Source organism: Panthera pardus, unplaced genomic scaffold, assembly GCF_024362965.1.
Source record: "Panthera pardus isolate Hobbes unplaced genomic scaffold, ASM2436296v1 HiC_scaffold_2, whole genome shotgun sequence".
In the NCBI taxonomy this organism is placed as follows: domain Eukaryota; kingdom Metazoa; phylum Chordata; class Mammalia; order Carnivora; family Felidae; genus Panthera; species Panthera pardus.
The window spans coordinates 686,177-706,377 of NW_026526765.1; the positions used below are offsets into that span (position 1 = coordinate 686,177).

Genomic DNA, 20,201 nt, shown 5'->3' on the forward strand with positions numbered 1-20,201 from the left:
CTGCTCCTCCAGAAGAAACCGCAAGACAGGAAACCCGCCCAAGGCACAACGGGGCCAGAGACACGGGAGCGGGAGACCCGGCCAAGACTTGCACTGACACCTCAGCCCTCCACCAGGGAAGCAGCCTGGCGGACCACCGCCCCCCACCCCGGGACACGGGGGCCACCTGGTGGGGCCCACTCACCCTGTCCACCCCCCGAGACACCTGGTCAGGCCCACCTTGCACCGTGAACCCCCAGGACACGGGGGTCACCTGGTCGGGCCCACTCACCCTGTCCACCTCCCCCGAGGACACGGGAGCCACCTGGTCAGGCCCACTCACTCCTGTCCACCCCCCGAGACACCTGGTCAGGCCCACTTGCCCCGTGAACCCCCCAGGACACGGGGGTCACCTGGTCGGGCCCACTCACCCTGTCCACCCCCCTGGGACGCCTGGTCAGGCCCACTCGCCTGTGAACCCCCAGGACACAGGGTCACCTGGTCGGTGCCCACTCACCCTGTCCACCTCCCCCCAGGACACGGGAGCCCACTCACCCTGGGACACCTGGTTGAGGCCTGCTCACCGGGGCTCCTGGCAAGAGGTTCGAGGACCCACATGATGCCAACAGCCACGGACAAGGGAGCCGGGGTGCAAACAGCACAGCTGGCCGGGGCACCTCACTTTGTCCGGCCCTAAGTCCTGCTGGAGCTGCTGAGCTTATCTGCACAAACCAGGCCTCTGCTCTGAACAGGGAGTTTCCCTCCTTTTCACAAAAGGAGAGACGTTAAGCCTCTGTGCTGTCTCCGCCCACAGCACTGCCCTAGAGCCCCCCAGAAGGGAGCCCAGGCCTGCGCGGGTCTGTCCCCAGCAGGTGCCCACACCTAGCTGCCCACCCGACCGCCAAGGCCCAAACTCCCACCGCCGGGGAGACCGGCTCACGTGTTCCCGGGTGCCACAACCCCGCAGGCCTGCTGGGTCCTCGTCCAAGGCTCCCCCACCCGCCCCCCGGCAGCGGGCCTTCCTCTGGCCCCGCCGAGGGCAGAGCTGGAGACGAGGGCAGAGCTGGAGAGATGCCCGCCTGCCCGGCACAGCTGTTGGCTACGGCGACACACCTCAGGGGGCGCTCAGCCAGCGCGCCTGCCCTTGGGCGGTGGTAACACCTAACAACAACGCTCTGCCCTGCTGCAGCGCCCGACCCGGCTCGCAAAACGCACACCCCACTGTGGGTGACAGCGGCAGACCCCGGGCCAGGGTCCCCACAATCACAATCAACCGAACGCCAGCTGCCCAGCTGTGCAGGGATGAGGAACGGCCTTCTGCGGCGGCCCCCACAGACAGCACCCTGGGAAGGTGTCCCTGGCCCAAGGTCACCGGTCCTCCGACGCAGGAGCCCGGGCCCGCCCGGGAGTCACCCAGTCATGCCGCCTGACAGAGGGTTCTGCGGTGGGCAGTCCCCCCCGCCACTCACCCGCAGGATCCCACCGAGCACGAGAACCTTGGGGCCCACTCCGGCCGCCCCTGTGGGGCACCTAACGCCCCGAGAACTCCATCCACACCCCCCAGGGACACAGGGTAAGCACGGAACACTTGAGGCCATTTCCTTGAAAAGAAATACCTCCGAAACTCACTTGAGCCTTAACCTCTGAGGGTGGGCAATGCCCCGTGGCCCCCAGGCCCCTCAGCAAGGTGAGTAGGGGGCCCCACAATCTCCGACTGTGCCCACAACACCAACAACGCACAGGCCCCACGGAGCACCCCCAGCAGAGAGAGGCAGGTGACGGTGTCCAAGGACGGGCCAGCACAGCAGCCTCTCCACATCTAAGCCCCGCAGCCCGCCAGAGTCGGCTCCTTCCTGCTCACAGGCACGAGAGGCCGGCCTCTCAGTCCGTGCAGAGCCCACATACCCCACGCCCCCCCAGCCACCATCCCCTGCACTGGGCAGCGAGGCTCCACGCCGGCCGGCCCATCCACGGAATTCCCCTGGGTCATCTCAGTGTCCCGTGGCTTCAAAACTCTGACTCATCGCGCCTCCCCGTCTGGGGCCAGGCTCACCCCGGAGGCCACTGCTTTTCACACACACCCGGGGGGAGGGCGGCATTCCAGGGGGGCCACCGATCACCCACAGACAGCCTGACCCCTGCTGGTCCAGCACACGGATACGGGCACAGCCACAGACCCAAGTGCCCGCGTCACCAGGGAAGGCCAAGTGAGCAAGAGGGTCCGTCTGTGGGGTCAGCCACAGCCCACCTGGCGAACGGTGACTGGGTCGGGGGTTCACCAGGACTCCCCCACCCCCACGGGGAGGCTACAGCTCAGAGATGCCCCCCAGTCAGGACAGCCACACAGCCAGGGACATCAGAACCAGAACAGGCCGGTCTCCGCATGGAGAGGCCTAGCCTGCCCCCTGGCCACTCTCCCCCTGGCACCACCATCCCGGCACCCAAGCGTCCCCTTCCACGAGGCCATGCGGACACCCAGCACCACAGGGCACTCCACTGTCCCCAATGTACCTCAAATCATGTGCTGGCCCCGCAGCCTCCACGTCCCCAGGAGCAGGACACATGCTGATCTGAACACTGACACACCCAAGGCCACAATGGACACCAGCCGTGGTGGACCGCTCCAGTCTTCACAGAACTGCCCTGAGGGCCCTGTAACTGCGCAGCCCCTCGGGGAGCGGCCACGAGAGGCAGACCCTCACAGGCGCCCCTTGTGCCAAACTCACGGCAGCCACCCCCCACAAGCAGCTACCACGGCCAATGGTGTCCACAGCTCAGATACCCATCCCAGCATAGCAGCATCACACTGAGAATGTCTAGGGAACTTTCTAGAACAACACACTCAGGGATCTATGTGGCAAATTTCCTCATAATGGTCATGGGAACAGATCTCACATCAGAGGCACAGACGTGTCTCACCACCACTTCCTCAGCCCGGGTGGCACAAGACATCCCCTGAATGACACCCCAGCCACGTCACTGGGCTGAGAGGGCAAGAACAGATGCCCTGACACCCCAACACCACGTGACCACCAAGCCCCTGTGCCTGCCTCCCCGTGCGTGCACACACAGCCCACAGGCGTGCACACACATGCACACACATGCACACGGATACACAGCCCACGTGCGCGCACACACGAGCCCAGCTGGGGACCTAGTCGAGCCAAGGGCCTCCCCCAGGAAGACCGTCTGGGAGCCCAACAGGCGCACAGAGACGTGGGAACACGCCCCACGCGTGCTTCCTTCCACCTTGCCGCTTCTCCACCGGAAACCGAGTCTGGGCACACACGCACGTGTGGTAGCCCCCTCCCCCACCCGCCGTCTAGTATCACGACGTCTCCCTAACGACACAATGAGACACAATGACCGCTGATAGCCGTTTCCAAGACGGTGCTGGGAGCTTGCGCCAGCCACGGACTCTCTGCCAACGGGACGGCGGGCCGCCTCCCTCCCTTCCTGAAACCCCGTGTCCTCGCCCAGCAGAACCGAACCCGGAAGCCGCCGTCCTGGCCGCTCTCCAGAACCACACAGCTCACTGAACCCTTGCCCCCACCCCAGGCGAGCTTGACCAACCACTCCGGCAGCGGCGACCCCCCACCTCCGGGCAGCAGCCACCCGCGGCGCCGAGAGAGAAGTCGCCTGAGGTCCAGGGCCGTGGCTTCGGAGTGCTGCCCGCTGCCCTGGCTGCCGCGCCCAGGGAAGCAGAGCCCCCTTCAGAGGGCCGGGAGGAGACCCTTGGGTGCCCCCAGGAGCTGAGCTGCAGAGCAGAAGTCACAGACAGGAATCCAAAAAGGGGAACAGTGACGGGGTGAGGACGAGGCTGGGGTCAGAGCCCTGGGGAGTGAGGAACAGGAGTCTCAGCCAGGGACGGGGACATAGGGCTACCGGCCGGGTCCACCCTCCAAGGGCTGAGCCCACCGACCTCCGTGGGGGCCCAGGGCCTGCGGCCATGCCTCACTTGCACACCTGCCAGCTCCAGAGCCCCCACAGGGCCTGGAGGGGGCTCCACCCAGGCCCAACACTCAGGAAGGTTCCCAGAAGTCCCTAAAGACCCCACACTTGGAAGTCAGGAGAGAAGCATCCGCACTCCCGACCACCTCCCTCCCGGAAGATACTTCCACCAAGAAACACAACACCAAAGGACGGAACTAACCCATCCTTTCCGCCTGCGATCTCCAATCACGAGAAAATGCAGGACATTAAAGGTCCTCTAGAAGGCTCGGCTCCCCACCCCCGCCCCCCAGGCAAGACAAAGCTGTCATCCAGAACACGCCCCTACCTCCCCCCCCCCGGAAGCAGGTAGGGAGGCAAGGAGGGTTCCCCGGTGCTGACCCTGGCCTCCCCCTGCCCAGGCCTGCATTAAGCACCACCCGGGTGAAGGGCCATGTCTTCCTGGCTCTAAAGCACCAGCCACAGGCCCACCAGCCGGGCAGCTAAGGTCAGTGCTGGCGTCCTCCAGCCTCCATGCCGAAGGCCGACAGCAGTGGGGGCCTCCACGGCCACAAGATAGGCCCCAGCTTCACGATGCATCTGCCTGGTGTGCGTGGAGCTGCGGCAGGCCGATGGCGTAAAGGCTCCGTCCAGCCCAGGACCGCGGCTGACGCAGGGAACACCCGACAGTCCCGCCGAGCTCTGCCAGGCCAGGTGGGCCTATGAGCGGAGCAGTACTCCTCCCTGACTCCCACCCGCTCTCAGCACACCCTGGCCCCTGACCCCCAGCTGGGGTCTCAAGCCTCCTATTTCCAGACAGCTCCGGGCTTCCAAAAACACCCCAGAAGGGCCCCCTCAGTGTTGCTTCGCCACCACCACCGGGAGGCCCACCCAGAAAGCCAGGAGATTCCCCAGGGGATCGGCCAGTCAGAAGCACCAGCGGTCCTGTGATGGAGCCAGGCTTGGCCACTGGCGGGGATCTCAGCCCTCAGGAGAGGCTCCTGCCGGGCCTTCCCAGCTCGCAAAGGACTTTTCCTCCACCAGAGTGACCGTCACGCTGGCCACACGACACAGTGCCAGTCACACGGCACCCTGAGCACCAAATGGGCTCTGAAAGCTCACGTGCAACATCAGAGTCCAGCCTAGCAGAGCCCCCTCCCCGAGCACGGTGAGCACGGTGACCACGCAGGGGGCTCCACCCTGTCTCTTCCTGAGGGAAGATGAAGAACGGAGAACACACAACTCAAAGACCCAGCTGACTTCTGCGCTGGCTCGGCTGAGCGAGAGCACGGCCCGGGGACCGAGGCTTCGTCACCAGGCAAGCACGCGGCCCACGCCTGGCATCTGCCTGAGCTCCCGACACTCAGCTCCCACAGGCCGTGAGGTTCCTGAGGAGCCCGGGACAGAACCGAAGGGGTCAGAGGATGAGACAGTGGGCGGGGGCTCGGACCCCGGCCCCCCACCAGCCCAGCTGGGCAAGAGGCCCAGCTCCCCAGGCAGCGGCAGTGCCCAGCCCCCGGGCCCTCGGGCAGGAGGAAATGGGCAGGAAGAAAATCACCCCAACTTCAAAACAAGATGCACTCCAAGTCTGGAAAGATAGGACTGCAGTCGCCGGAGAAGGGGCCGGCTGACGGGAAGCGGGACACCCAGGCGAGGCAGGTGAGGCTCCTCGGGAACACGATGCACTTGATGTGGCCGCTGTAACACAGCGCACCCAGGAAGACCACGCAGGAGCCCCCTCAGAACCACGGAGGGCCGGGCACCCAGACTGCCTTCACAGGCCACCCACTTTCAAGCCCTCGAGCCAGGCAGGGGCAGTGACCAGCCCCAGACCCCCGCAGGCAGACAAGGACACAGAGGAACAGCCCAATGAGGACAGCGCCTTCCCCGGGGCACCTGACACTGGTTGCTCTCAGGAGGTGCCTGACCTAACCAGCCAGGGTAGACGGCCCCCAGCGGTCTGAGGCCCTCTTTCCTTAACCCCTGGAGCAGGGAGCCTCTGCCCAACCGCGGAGGAGTGAGACCTGGGGCTGTGGGCTGTCCTCTGACGACCCCCAATTCTAGAGGGCAGCTACTGAGGGTGACCCGTTCATCAGCCACAGAGAACCGGGGTCTGAAGACTGCAGGACAGAGGGAGCAGGCCTGGGGGATCCGGGATCCCCGGGATCCCCGGGATCCCCCCCCCCCCCCAGAGAAAGTGAAAGCGCTAGACGTCTCCTGATTCCGGAAACAAAGAGGGTGAGGAGGACCCTCGCCGGCCAGCGCCAGGCTCTGCAGGATGGGGCGGCCCCTCCCCCAGCCCGTGGGAACCTGCCGACCTTCCTGCCGACGACCCCAGAGAGCGAGTTTGTCGGCGGCCAGGCGAGGCGGCGCCCAAAGCTGGGCTCCCAGCCGGGGCTTATCTGGCCGGAGCCCTTTGCCCCAGCGCGCAAGGGCAGAGCAAAGGCAACAGAAAGGAAGCAGGAAGGCACTGGGGCGGCCCCAACCCCGCGGCCCTACCGGGACTGCGGGACCGGGGGCTGGGGGGTTCTCAGGCAGGGCGAGGCCCCTCCCCGTTTCCATAGCTACACTGGGCGTCCCACACCTCCTCCCGTCCCACCGAGAGTGCGAGAAAGAAGGTGCTTCCTGTGTCCCCGTGGGACTGGGACACGCAGGGGGCAGCAAAGCGGAGCCCACAGTCCCTGGGAGCATAGGCGCAGCAGGGGCCCTGAGCCCCGGGGACAGGCTTGGCGAGGGGGCTCTGCAGGCAGGGGGGGTGCGGGGACAGGGGTGGGGGGGGGTAAGGGGGGGTTCGTGAGAGGTGAGACCAGGGGGAGAGAGGGACCGTGGGGAAGGGGAGCCTCCGAGGGAAGGAGTTGGGGAGAGTGGGTGGAAGGCAGCCCCGCACCCCTTCCTCGAGGAGGCCGGCCTCCCCGCGTCCCCGCTCCCGGCCCCTCCCGGCTCGCCCTCCGCCCCCTCCGGGGCTGCCTCTCCTCCCGGCCGCCCCCGGGCCCCGCGCAGCCCGGCTCCGCCTTTGTCCCGCGGGCAGGTGCGGCCGCGCTCACCCGGGCTCTGGCAGTCGGGCTCGCCCTCGGGGGGCCCCGGCGCCTCGGTCCCCTCGGTCCCCTGGGCCGCCGCGTCCTGGCAGCCGTCCGCCCGCGCCTCCACGGGCACCACGGTGAAGTTGGTGGGCATGGCGCTCCGACTCCGGCTCGGGCCCGCGCTCCGGCCCGCGCTCCGCCGACGCGCCGCGGGACTTGGGAGCAGGGGCGGGGTCCGCGCCGGCCGCCCCCGCCCCCCGGCCCGGCTCGCCCCGCCCCCTGGCCACGTGACCTCACCTGCCGTCCCCCTAGGCCTCCGGAAAAGTTTCCGCGCAGCGGGGCGGGGCGGAGCGGGGCGGGGCGCCTTCCGCAGAGGTCCCCTCCCCCAGCCTGCGCTCGGGGACGGCCCGCGCCCCCGGGGTCGCGCCTCCCCCAGCGGGTGACAATCCGCTCCTGCACTGTCACCCTGCCCGGAGGGGGCCCTTGCCCGCACTAGCCTCCAAGCCGCCGCGTTCCCTGGAGGCCTCCAACCGCAAGGTCCTCCCACACGCAGTCTGGCCCCCTCGAGGACAGAGCATTACCCCCCACCCGCTCACCACACCGTGCGCGGATCTGGTCTCCCCCTTCCCTCCTCCTTGCCTGGCTCAGGAGCACCCACAACCTTAAGGAGCCATGCCTGGCATAGGGTGGGGGGCAGAGGCTGCTGTTGGGGCCCAGTCCTCGACGGACAGAACCCAGACACAAGTTACCGAAGCTCTGAGACAGGTCCAGGCCCACAGAGGACCCCAGGCCTTGCCTTTCCCGGCCTCCACCCTGGGGAGCCTTCCTTTTCCTTCATCTGGGCCCTGCAGCCAGAGAAGGAAGGCCAGGCACAGCCCTGGGAAGCACCGGCCCCCTATCTTCCAGCCCCTGGTGCGCTCATTAACAAAGGACACGGGAAAAGTAGAGAACAGAACGTCCACCAAAAGGAAAGTGAGTTATGGCATCTGGTGCAGGGACCCACCCCAAAACACGTCTACTATTTCACCATACACACCATAACAGGATAACCAGAGTGGTCTGATCAGGTTTGAAAAGTGCGAGAATGTTCCGATAGGCCTAAAAAAATGGCAGCTGGGAGGTCCTGGGGATTACAAAGTTCTGCATTTTCTCTTCCTTTTTTCGTATTAACAACTGAACAATATAAAAACAAATTCAGAAAATCCATTTCCAATGAAAGACAGAAAAAAGAAGACAGTAGGGTGGCCCAACTCCCCTCCCTCCCCCAGCTCTGGGGAGGGTCCCCTTCGCCCCACCCCCCACCCAGTGTGAGCACTAGCTTTCTGCAGCTGGCCTGGGCCAGCAGGGGACCAGGACTGTACCTTGTCTGTCCTCACACCCTGCCTCCCACAAAGGAGAGACAGGGGTCCCCCAGAGAGGTCTGAGTGTCGGGTGGAAGGCATTGGGTGGCTTCAGCTGCCTTCCCGGGGCAGCAGCCAGAAAGGTGGGGAAAAGGCCACCCACCCAAAATATAGACGGGTTCCAGGTGTCCTTCTCAGAGAAGGGCCAGCTTCATTGAACGGTGCAGGCATCGCTCAGCAAAACTAGAGTGTGGTGCTGAAGGGTAGGGGTGCGGGAACAGAGGCACCTTGCCCGGAGGTGCTGGGCAGGTCAGTGACCAGGCCTCTCCAAACTCAAGTTATTGTCCCGGGGTGGGGGGAGCTTGCAAGGGCAAGGGGACTGCCAGCCCCCTTCCACCCTAGTGGCCTGCGGCCAGGGCCAGGTGACCGCAGGAGCTCTTTAGTGGGGCCAACACCTTCACAGGTGAGGGAACTGAGGTCCAGAGGTTAAGGGCCACTCACAGGGAGCTGGGGGACTGGCAGAGGACTCTCTCCTCCCTTCTTTTTCAGAGGCTGTGGCTGACCCTCCAACTTTCCAGGCTCAAGATTTTAGCTCGTCTTGGCGGCCCGGGAGCTCGCTGTCCAGGAACCACCAAGGAGGGTGTGAGAGGGATGGGGCGTCGGCTGCCCTGGGTCCAGGGAAGAGGCCAGCTCTGGGAGGCCCGGGACCACCTCGGGCAGGAAGTCAGCGCCTTGAGGCCGGGAGGGCCTGGCACCCACCCAGGTGCACACCCCAGGGGCCTGGGGCCAGTCCTGAGGAAAAGGGAGCAGGTGTCCCACACTGCTGCTGGGACTGAGGGCCAAGGGGGAGGGGAAAGAAGGAGGAAGTGGGGTGAGCAGAAAGGACCAGAAAGGCTCCAGGAGCAGGGGAGGGGAGGGAGACCCCTTTACCTAAAGCCAAAGTTACTTGGTCAGAACAAGTGTGGCGAGCCGTCCCTGGCAGGGTGGGATGTGAGGGCAGAGGGGGGACAGAAGCCCTGGAGGGGAGAGGCCACTTCTGGAGCCCTCACGGCTCTGTAGCACCAGGACCCTCGGGGCTGGTGGGACGGGGAGAATTCTGTCTGAGGGGACCACCCACGGCCAGGATGGGCCCTGCAGACCCCAAGTCTGGCCCTCAGGCTGTGGCTCCGAAAGAGGGCAGCAGTCAGGGGCGGTGGACTCCCAGACAGTGCCACAGTGGCAGCCTGGACCCTGTGTCTGGCCCCTCCGCCCCAGGCTCCTCCCTGTGACCCTGAGTCTGGCCCCTCTGGGCGGCTCCCTGCTCAGAAGCCCTGCGGCCTGCCCTGGGGACACCTGTCCCTCTCAAGGAGGGAGGGGCAAGCTTTCCAAGTTCTGCAAAACAATGGCCTGACTCCTCAAACACGTCACTGTCACCTGAGGACACGGGAACAAGAAGGTAGGAGTCGCCAGGTGGAAGGGCCCACGGAGGGAGAGGACTCACGGGCTTGTCGGGGGTGTGAGCACTCTGACGACTGTGGCACTTTTCTGTAGCTTGGAAAGCTTTCAAAATAATTTTGTAGCTCTAAGTGACAAATGGCCGTATCTTAAAAACGCTGTCCTCTCCACAGCCTCCAAGGCCCCCTGGAGGGTAATCTGATGGCCACTGCCACCTGACTGGCTGTACCGCCCCACCCTGCCCCCACCCTGCGGGCGGATCCCGGTGGGAGGCGGTGCCGAAGGAGCGTCTGCAGGGCGGAATCTGGAGCCAGGAAGGTGGTATCCCCACCTCCAGAGCACCCCGGAAACCCTGCTGGGGCTTCATTTTGTTTTTGTGAGATGCAAGTAACATTGCAAGAGCGTGGGAGGTAGAAAGCCTGTAGGACTTGAGGGTAAATGGGGTTTACAGCCCTTTAACGAGAAGATTCCACCCCAGTCCACCCCCCAGGGGCCCCACCGTCCCCTGCCCTGCGGACACATCCAGGCTCGGTCCTCTGTCCTCGTGCACAGGTTTCCTGTGCCCCCGTCCCACCCCTCGGTCAGGACACCCGTGACCAAAGAACAAAGGAAGGCCTCCCACTTTCTTTAGAGCTTCAGACGCCAAAAGACCGCTTTGCCGTCACACCTTGTTCTGGTTCCACAAGTAACTTCTTTTCACATAAATCTTGGTGGAAACTCGAGAAGCTCACTGCAACACCCTCGGGGTCTGAGAACATGAGACACTGGCCCTGATTGCCTTCTCCCCAAAGCCCTCCCGGGGACCAACGTGGGGCGCCCTCACCGGCAGGCCTGCGCCAGCACAGGCGGGGCCCTCCTGCCTGCCCAGACCCCCGAGGGCCCTCGGAGAGGGCCCTCGGCTCCGAGGAAACACCGGGACAGGCACGCATTCCTGCTCAGCAACGCAGGTCCATCAAACCCCCTTCAGAAATGTCGGAGGCCACATAGCCTCAGTGTGACCTCTCTGGCCGTTCCTGCCCGGCTCACCCAGACCAGTGTCCTGGGGCCCAGGCAGGCCGGCAACCTGGCCTCAGCCCCTCCCACGGGAGCCGGTGTCACGGGCGGTAGTGAGGGGCAGTGGAAACTGCCAGGGCAACGGGGCCTTGTGCCTGGACCTCACCTACCCACCCCGGGCCTGCTCCCGGGCCTCCCACGGTCCCGACCCCGGCCGCGGTCTGGGCACAGCAGGTTCCATCCCTCTCTGGAGCCTGTTGAGTGTGCCCTGTGCCTCTGGACTTCCCCAGGGGAGTTCCAGGGGATGGGGCGGGGGGTGGAGAGTGGGGGGAACAGGAGCATCCAGCTTTGGGCCTTGGGGCCCCTGACCTCCCCTCAGGCCCAGATACCCCGTTGTCCCCCTGAGGTCCACATGCAGGCTGTTCCCAGCCACTGGTCCCCCTCACAGCCATCACATGGGACTCCCAGGTTGTGGTGTGTGTTACTGATGTCACCTTGGGACCTTTTTGCTGATGGTGCTGGCCAGGTTCCACCCCCAGGCCCCCATTGAGCTCCCCAGGCAGGCTCACAGGACACCCCCTATGGCTCCCACCCCAGGCTGGGCCTGGGTGTGAGGTGACACCATCAAGGAGGCCCCAAGCTTGCAGGAGCACAGTCTATGGTCAGGGGCCATGAAACAGATTGACGTTAAAATGGTGGCCATGGGATTCCCTTGCGGCCTCGAAGGCACCGTTCCGGAAAGAAAAGCTGCCTAACTCTTCTCCCTTACCATCAGGCACTTCTGCTCGTCGATGGGCTCCCTTCAGAGTGAGAGGTGGACCCCCGGGGCGCCAGGACCACGGTCGTCCACGCAGCCAGCCCAGGCCTGTGTCGGAGTCTGTGAGGACAGCCCCACGGATCAGTAAGGAGAGACCGGCACCTCATCAGGGGGCCGCCTGTGCTGCACACGGGGCGTGGGAAGCGTGTGGCCACTTCGGAACCCCCCCCACACACACACACACACTGGCCAGGAGCCCCCGGTCCCTCTCCCCACAGACACACACACTCGGATGCTCAGAGCGGCGCGGTCTTCGCGAGCCAGGCCGGAGATGAGCCACAAGCCCAGCAACACCACGGGCAGACGGACGGGAGGGTCCGAGCTGTGCAAATGCGTGCTGGCGCAGAGCTCAGTGACAGCTCGTGCAGGCAGGGCCAGGCGCCAGGACGGTGGCCCTGGACACACCACTGGGCTCAGCGGTGGGTCCCGTGTGTGACCTTACTGGGGGGAGAAAGCGTAGCTCAGAGCCGCCTCTGACGCAGAGGTGGGCTCAGCCCGATGCCCTGGGACGGAGCTCAGCTCCACGAGAGGGGGCAGCAAGCCCGAGGCCCCAGGTGCACCTCCCCCTGCCCTGAGTCGCTTGTGTCCCTGGCGGTGGGCCACCCGGGGCGGCATCTCCCACGTCCTTCTGTGGGCGAGCGCCAGCGAGAACTGTCCATCACATCACAAAGAACTCCGTCTGGTGCACCTGTCCCGGCGGGAGGTCCCAGGTGGGTGGTCTGTCAGCCCAGTGGGTCTCATGAGTCCAAGCCCTGGGGCAGGAAATGTCCCAAAGCTCCCTTGGCGGGCGCACCTCAAGGCCTTTATCTGTGCTATGCCAACTACTCACAGGGAAAGAAGACAACCATCTATAGGAACGGCAATGATGCCCGTTCTGTGGGCCCCGGAGAGGCCGAGTGGATGCCAGATGTCACACAGCACAGCGGGGGGCTGGGACAGCAGGCAGCTCCGAGAGTCCACAGACCCCGGGCGGGGGGTGGAGACTGGAGCTGCCCTTCCGGGGGCCCGAGCCCACTGCCCACCCACACCGCGCCCAGGCCCTGAAGGCAGAGCCCTGGACACAGGGCCACGGGCCACCCTCAGTAGCTGGCACGGGCTCTCCCAGGAAAGGGCAGCTGTGTGCACACCCGGCCTGGAAAGGGACTCTGGCCCAGTGTCCTGTGGTCGCCGCCCCCCCCCCCCCCCCCCACGCCGAACACTAGGCGGTGGTGTCCGGACAAGCTGTGCAACGGTAGGGGTCACGTGGCCCCCAAGGAAGGTGAGCTCCTTTGCTGACCAGTTCCTCTAAGAGTTCAACAGTCCGTCACCGAGCATCACCGTGCCAGGCACCGCGGCCGTCCCTGGACACATAAAGTGGGGGCCAGTGGGTCCCCACATCCCAGGCTCCATCTGGTGTAGGAGGCAAGGTCTCCAGGCCTCAAGGAGGAAGGTAGACTGTGCACAGTGCTGGTGCGGGGGGGGGGGGGGGGAGCGGGGAAGCACTTGGGAGAAGGAGATCCCGGCTACAGGCAGGTGCAGGGGTGCAGAGGCAGGGAGGTGGGTGGACAGAACACACCAGGTCCAAGAAGACGTCGGCCTTCCTCCAGGGCCAGCGTCTGCTCAAGGGTCTTGGCTGGTCATCCAGGTTCTCTCCCTGGACCCTTGTCCCTGGGGAGGCGGAGTATGGCCTCGACACCGCGAGGCCGTAGGGGCCTGCCCGGGCCAGCGGCCAAACACTAACCAGACCCCTGCCGCCCCCACCCCAGCCCTTGTTCATTTGCTGTCCCTTCTTTGGAGGAGTGACCCCTCCAAAGTGACAAACTGCCCAGGTCACCCCAGGTGGCCCTGCACAGGGGCCACCGTCTTGGAGACTGCTTTCCCACGGCAGCTGAACCCCCAGGCCCACGGTGGTGGCACCCTGCCTCTGCGAGCTCACCCCTCCTGAGGGTCCTGAGACGTCGTGGGGACGGCCAAGGCTGGCCACCACGGCCTGTGGCTATTGTTCATGGGAGCCTGCGGTGACCCGCGCTGTCCCCAAGTCCCGTGGGGCTGGTCACTGGGTCATCCTAGAGTCCACGTGACCAGACCAGCATCCCCTCTGAGGACGGGACCCCCACTCAGGACCATGCTAGGGCCTGGGTGACTGTCTTCGGGAGGGAGGCAGCTTGAAAAGCCGCCAAACATCGGGGTCTCACACAATGTAGTCAGTGGGGGTGAAGACCCCAGCTTGGGGGCTGTCACAGCGACCCAGTGCCACGCTGTGACCGTGTGTGGGCATGTAGCCCTGTGGACGTGGCTGCCGTGAATCCTGCCCACCACACACATGGGCCTCCCTGCCTCCTTCACCCAACCTCACATCTGGACAAAAACGTCTGCATTTTGACTTTTCTTCCCCTTTCTGAAAAATGGGTTCTGTTTAATTGTGGCAAAATACACAGAATAATAAATTGGCCGTTTTAACCATATTTAACTGTGGTTCAGGGGCTTTAAGTACACTCACGAGTGTTAACACAGTCAAACAAGGAGGCCGCCGGATGGGTGCTCTGATGCGCAAACAGAGAACGGGGCCTGAGAACAGCCAGGCAGGCAGCCAGGCAGGCAGCCTCACAAATAAGCTGGCCACGTGCCCTATGACCCATCAGGTCACCTCCTGGCTTTGTGTCCCGTACAAACCCCTCCCGCACTCCTGATGGGGAAGCTCCAGATAAACTCTGGGGAAAAAAAAAAAAAAAAAAAAAAACAAAACCTGTAAGGTGCCTCAGTTTACCTTTTAACATATTGTTGTGCAACCGTCACCATCATCCGCCCCCAGGACTCTTTCCATCTTGCAGGACTGAAGCTCTGTCCCCATGAAACGCTGACCCCGGACCCCAAGCCCCCAGTCCCTGGAGGCCACGTCCCCCTTTCTGACTCTACGTATGATTTACACAGGGGAGTCACGTGCGATACGTCCCGTGTGACCAGCCAACTCCACGGAGCACAAGGTCCTCAAGGTCCGTCCATGCCGTGGCAGGTGGCAGGGTATCCTGCTTTCTTAAGGCTCACCACTGTTCCGCTGTACGGATGGGCCACGTCGTGTGTCCAGGCTGACCACTGTTCCACTACACGGATGGACCACATCGTTTGTGTCCATCCGTCTGTCGCCGGACACGGGGGCTGGTTCCACCTTTTGGCTACTGTAAACAATGTGTTTCGCTAAGTGACGTCCCCTGTGTGGAGGTGGGGCGATTTCCAGGCAACGTGTCCAAGTAAGAAAGAAAAGCATCGGGATTATGTTCCTGTTTTTGTGAGGAATCGGGCGCCCACGCCAGCCTTCTGGGAGGAGGCGGGAGGCGTCTCCCTGGGCCCACAGGAAGGGGACGCTCCCCATACCTTCTAGCTTGCAGCGTGAGCCAGCCCTGCTGAGACAAAAATACTTCACAATCATTTAAATTAAACAAGCTGCTGCTGGCCGAGATAAGCAGGTCACAGTCAGGCGCCCAGGGCGGTGATTTCGATCCTATTATTATCCACAGCACTGATAAGGTGACCAACGGCCTCTCTCAAGGTCACACCTATCGTCCCGGGAAGGTGGGGAGCCGCGCAGGGTTTTGGACTCTCTCTGGGGGCGGGCTGGGGGCCTGCGCAGACGCCAGCCCCGAGGAGGGGAGACGGGCTCTGGCCGGGTCCTGGACGTCTGGGTGGTAACAGCGCCAGCCGCCCTGCCCCTGGAGGCAGACAGACACCCGAGGATCCAGGCAGGAGGACCCTCCGAGAAACGCATAAGGCCTCCCGCCAGCCCTCCCCCTGCACCGCCCGGGGGCGGCCGCACAGCAAGGCCACCAGGCCGGACACACGGGGAGCGCCGGCCCCCCGCCACGGGCTGAGATCTCCTCACCAGCGCGGCCCGTGTGCGTGTCTGGGGGCCGTGGGCCCCGAGGGGCAGCCGGGGGCGAGGGCACACAGAGACCCAGCCGCGCTCTGCCTGCCGGACGGTTTCCAACCGGCTGAGCCGTCGCCTCAAGCTCGAAACTGCCAATTTTGCTTGGCAGCCTGAACCCAAATTCACCTTTTTCTGGACTTTCTTCTATTCCGTTAGGGGGAGAAAAGGGGCAGTGTGCTTGAGCCACAGTTTCTGAGTGAGATAACTATCTCTGGGTTTAAGTGCCTCGTTCAAACATTAAAGTTTTGGCTTGAATCACACGAGAGCTGACAGAGAAAGTGCGAAGCCTCGCCGCCATCTACAGAGAAATACTTTTTGTGTAAATGCCACAAGTCATTAATTTCTATTTTCTCGGGGCAATGAGTCAAAAATACATTTGAGAAAAAAAAAAAAAAAAGCTTTGATCACGACTGGAGCACAGCAAGGTCGCTCGGGCCTTATAGCTCAAAACCTCGAAGGTGACCGGCAAGGTCCTCTCAGAGACAAGCGTCACAGCCCGAAAACATGTCAAAGTGTGATGAGCGCAGAGAAAATAAATGGAAAGCAGGTTGACTAAGACCGCGTGGCTGCCACTTCCTGCTCCCGGGAGGGAGGACACACACACTACAGAAGCAGAACCAGAGAGCGTCTGCCACGTCGGCTTCCGCGGGCGCCACAGACCACGGGACAGAGGCCACAGCTGGCCACCTCGCCGTCCACGCCAGCAAATACAGTCATGCAAAACGAGGGAAGACAATGACATTCCCAGGAAACAACACCCGAGAAAATTCCTCCCAAGCTGAAGGCAGGCGGTTCCGGACAGCAGCACGGAGATTTGCAGTAACCGGGGAGGAGGTGGGAGGTGGGTCAGGACGCACACGGTGACGGCGACACGGCGTGGCGGCAAACGCACGAGACGTGAAGTCCGTCTACTGAATTCAACTGCTCAGGAGCACGGGCCCCACAGGTGAGAGGTGACCGTGTGAACACCCACCCCAACAAGCCAGGCACAGCCACGAGAGTCGCAGGAAGCCGCTGGAGGAAACGGAATAATGAAAATACACGTTTAATACCAGAGAAGGCAAGAAGAGAGGATCCCGCACTGGCCCACCGGGTGAACGCACCACTGATGAGCCCTTCTTTTTAAAAAATTTTTAGAAGTTTTTGCTCCTTATTTTTGAGAGAGAGAGAGTCACAGAGTGTGAGCGGGGGAGGGGCAGAGAGAGAGGGAGACACAGAATCCGAAGCGGGTTCCGGGCTCTGCAGAGCCTGATGCGAGGCTCAAGCGCATGAACTGAGAGATCGTGACCTGAGCCGCAGTCGGACGCTCGACCCACTGAGCCACCCAGACGCCTTGCCACAAGCCCTTCTGAGGACATGTGCCCCGGCACCCTTGTCCCTGAAAGCAAACACGGACGAACGTCCACGCTAATGGGTTTTCGCACATACCTCTCAGTAACTGATGGAATGAGTGGACAAAGGCAAAAACTCAGTGCAGACAAATGAACTTTGCACCCATGTGTAACGAGATTGGCCTCACCGGTGGATGCTAGAACACACACCCAACAGCCACACAGCGTATTCTCCCCAAAGACGCCTGAACGTCCGGCAGAATCACAAGCAAATCTCAATCCACTTCAAAACTGTGAATGTGGCTTCATTTAGACACAGGGTCTTTGCAGAAGTCATCCAGTTCAAGCAAGGTCACCCTGGGGCCGGTGGGCGCTGATCCAGGATGACTGGTGGTGTTAAGAGGAGACAGGTTTGAACAGCAGGAGGAGGCAGTCTCGGCCTGACACAGACAGGGTGAGCCGTGCAGCCCAGGGCCACCCGGAGCCTCTGGGGGCAGCGCCTACCCCTTGACACGGGGCCCGTAGCGGGCCGGACGGCGGAGGGTAGCGCTTCTGTTGTTTCACATCCCTGGTTTGTGACATTGATACTGACAGGAGATGTGACGAATACTTGGCGATAATCATTTTTAAAGTGTAGATGTAGACAAATTCCTTGGGAAACACAACCTACCCAAATTATCGCAAGAAGAAAGAGCAGCTCTGAAGAGCACGGTATCTCGTGAGGAAATTAAAACCTTCACGCGCGCGCACACACACACACACACACACACCCACCCCACGGCCCAGATGGCCGCATAGGGGTTGTTTTCTAAACACTTAGGGAAGAAATAACAGCAACTATATTCAACTTTCGCAGATAGTTAAAAAAAGCAATATTGCCTGGCTCGTTTATCGAATCAACGTTGGTCATCGAGGACCTGCACGGGGGAGCCACGAAGAGACGTGCCACGGCCGGCAAACGCGTCAACGTGCCCCTAGCTGCAGGGACACGGCGTCCTGTCTTCACTCCGGAGGAGGTTTCATCACCTCCCGGCCGCTCAGGAAGAAGCACAAGGAGGAATTGTGCATTTCTGACTCCTCGCATCACAAGTCGGTGCAAGTTGACTTAAACACGCGGGTGTCCACCAGAAGGACTAGGGGCGGCGGTGGAGGGCAGAAGGGGCGTGGCTGGGACACCGCCCCGTGCCAACCAGTCCCGCCTGGGCAGGAAGCGGGCGTCAATCCAGAGTCCAGTGAATCAAGGTCACTTAGCCCCAGTCGCTTAGATAAAGTCTTTATTGTCCACAGCACAAGAAACAGGACCCGAACGACAACACAGCTCTCACGCAGAACCGGGCAGGTGCCCGGAGACCCAACACCACCTCTCGCTGAGAAACAAAGTTAACGTAAACAAGCACCAGACCTACCAGCCAGTCAGCTAGTCTGGGAGGCCAGGACCTTGGGCTGGTCCCGGGCCATCAAGTCTCCTGATATCCTGAGGCACATCTTCTGGACACTGGTTTCTTTCCTCCTCACCCTGTTGATGGAAGGTTCTAGAATTACCCTTCTCAGATGCAGGAAATGTGTCTTGTCCTCCATCACCCAACACAGCACCCAACGGTGCTCAATGAGTATTTGCTAACCAATGAGCTTGGCTACCCAAGATTGGTCCCACCAGTGGTGGGAGGTGGGAGGTGGGAGGTGGGAGGCAGGAGGGGGGAGGCAGGAGGCAGTCTCCCTGGTTCCCATCAGTCCCCGTGAAGTGCATGGATGTGTGTGTGTGTGTGTGTGTGTGTGTGTGTGTGTGTGTGTGAGAGCACGTGTGTGTCCACCCAGGGCTCTGCCCTTCCTGAGGTACAGCCATGTCTTCTAGATGTCAGGGCACCCTCCCAAGGAGCCTCCCACAGCCACCACCAGGCCATGGTGCCGCCCCTGCGTCCATCCCTGGGGCACAGGGTGGGTGTGGTAGCCACATGGGCCCCTCACTGCTTCAGGGAAAGCCGTGCCTCGTGGCTCCGAGAGGCAGAGCCCCTGCACCCGCTTGGACCCGCCCAGGCGGCACCAGGTGGGGCTGCAGGTGTTTGGAACTCAAACACCTCCGTCCGAGCAAACACAGCACGGCGAGACTCCGTGGCCGTGTGCCACACCAGCCGACGGGCGGGGTGGGTATCATTTGAGGGGCAGGGGAGCCGGACCCCCGCGTCCTGGGAGCAGCCCCAGCCTCTGCGTGCAGGAGGGGAGCCAGAGGGACGGCAAGGCGGGGAGGGGGCCACCGAGATGCAGACGCCAAGTGGGAGCCAGCCAGTGGCTGCCGAACGTGTCCGGGGCGTTTCTGGATGGCCAAGGGCAGGCACAGGAGGGCGTGGGGCGGCGGGCAGCTCGCAGGAAGACAGGAGACAGGCCAGGCCAAGTCTCCAGCGCAGTGGTAAAACCACGGTAAAGACAAGGAAGGCGTCCAAGAGCACCCATTCGGCTCCCCCCAGGGCCCCCGAGGCCTGGAGGTCAGACAGGGCAGGGAGGGCGTGTTTCCTGGGGACAGAGCTCCGGTTTGGGAGGGTGACGTGATGGCCGGTGGGTCGGCTGCACTCAGTGTAGATGCTCGGAAATTTTTGTGTTTTGTACGTTTCGCCACAATTATTTCTTTTAAGTTTATTTTTATTTATTTTGAGAAAGAGAGAGAGAACGAGCAGGGGAGGGGCAGAGAGAGAAGGAGAGAAGGGATCCCAAGCAGGCCCCACATTGTCCGCACAGAGCCCGATGCGGGGCTCGATCCCACGCACTGTGAGATCGTGCCCGGGGCTGAAATAAGAGCCCGACGCTTGACCGACAGAGCCACCCGAGTGCCCCTATTTTGCCACAATTAAAGGCTAAATTCTACAAGTCTGTGTAGTTTCAGCTAAGCAAGTCTGAGAGTGGAGAGGGCTGCCGGGCTGAGCAGTGCCTCCAGCACGGTGAAAGCCAGGGCACATTGATGACACCCTGCCCCAGGCCACCAAGAGAGTCACCAGGGGACCATACAGGGCCAGCCCGAGACCCCAGAAACTCCCAGGGCTTCCCCCTCTGCCCTCCAGCCCCTCCTGGGGAGCACAGGCCCCCACCAGAGCAGGACACACCGGCCGCAGGGCCCCCCGGGTCCCACTGGCCTCAACCAGGGGCTTGGCCAGGGCCTCCAAGCCCCACAGGAAGAACCCTGAGAGCACCTGGGAGTCCTGGGGGAAGCAGCAGCCTGGGCCCTGGCGGGTGTGACAGGCGTGACCAAAGGAGACAGCAGAAGGTTCTGGCTGGAGTGGTGCCCAGAGGCCCCTTGGAGCTCAGCTTCCAGGAGCTGCCAGACGGCCATGCCCAGACCTGGGGATTCGAAAGGGGAAGACGCACTGTGTCGGAGGTGGGAAGTCCCCTGCCGCCCTGCTGTCCTCTGGTCCCCCAGGTCCTGGGCGCCAAGCCCTCAGGGCTGGGGTCAGGTGTCCAGGGAGGGGA

The 20,201-nt window shown here is 62.9% G+C and overlaps 1 protein-coding gene across 4 annotated transcripts in view; it reads right to left on the bottom strand.

Annotated features, from left to right (window-relative positions):
* Nucleotides 1-20,201, bottom strand: part of SLC12A7 (solute carrier family 12 member 7) — a 76,064-nt gene that overhangs the window by 39,180 nt on the left and 16,683 nt on the right. The window contains exon 1 of one of the 4 annotated variants that reach the window (XM_053906842.1): nucleotides 6,954-7,176. The exons of 2 other annotated variants lie outside the window; for them this stretch is intronic. In XM_053906842.1, coding sequence (XP_053762817.1) covers nucleotides 6,954-7,083 — 130 coding nt within the window. In that variant the 5' untranslated portion in view covers nucleotides 7,084-7,176. Of the gene's footprint in view, nucleotides 1-6,953; nucleotides 7,177-20,201 lie in introns of those variants that run through there. One more of the 4 variants, XM_019438284.2, reaches the window with a different exon arrangement.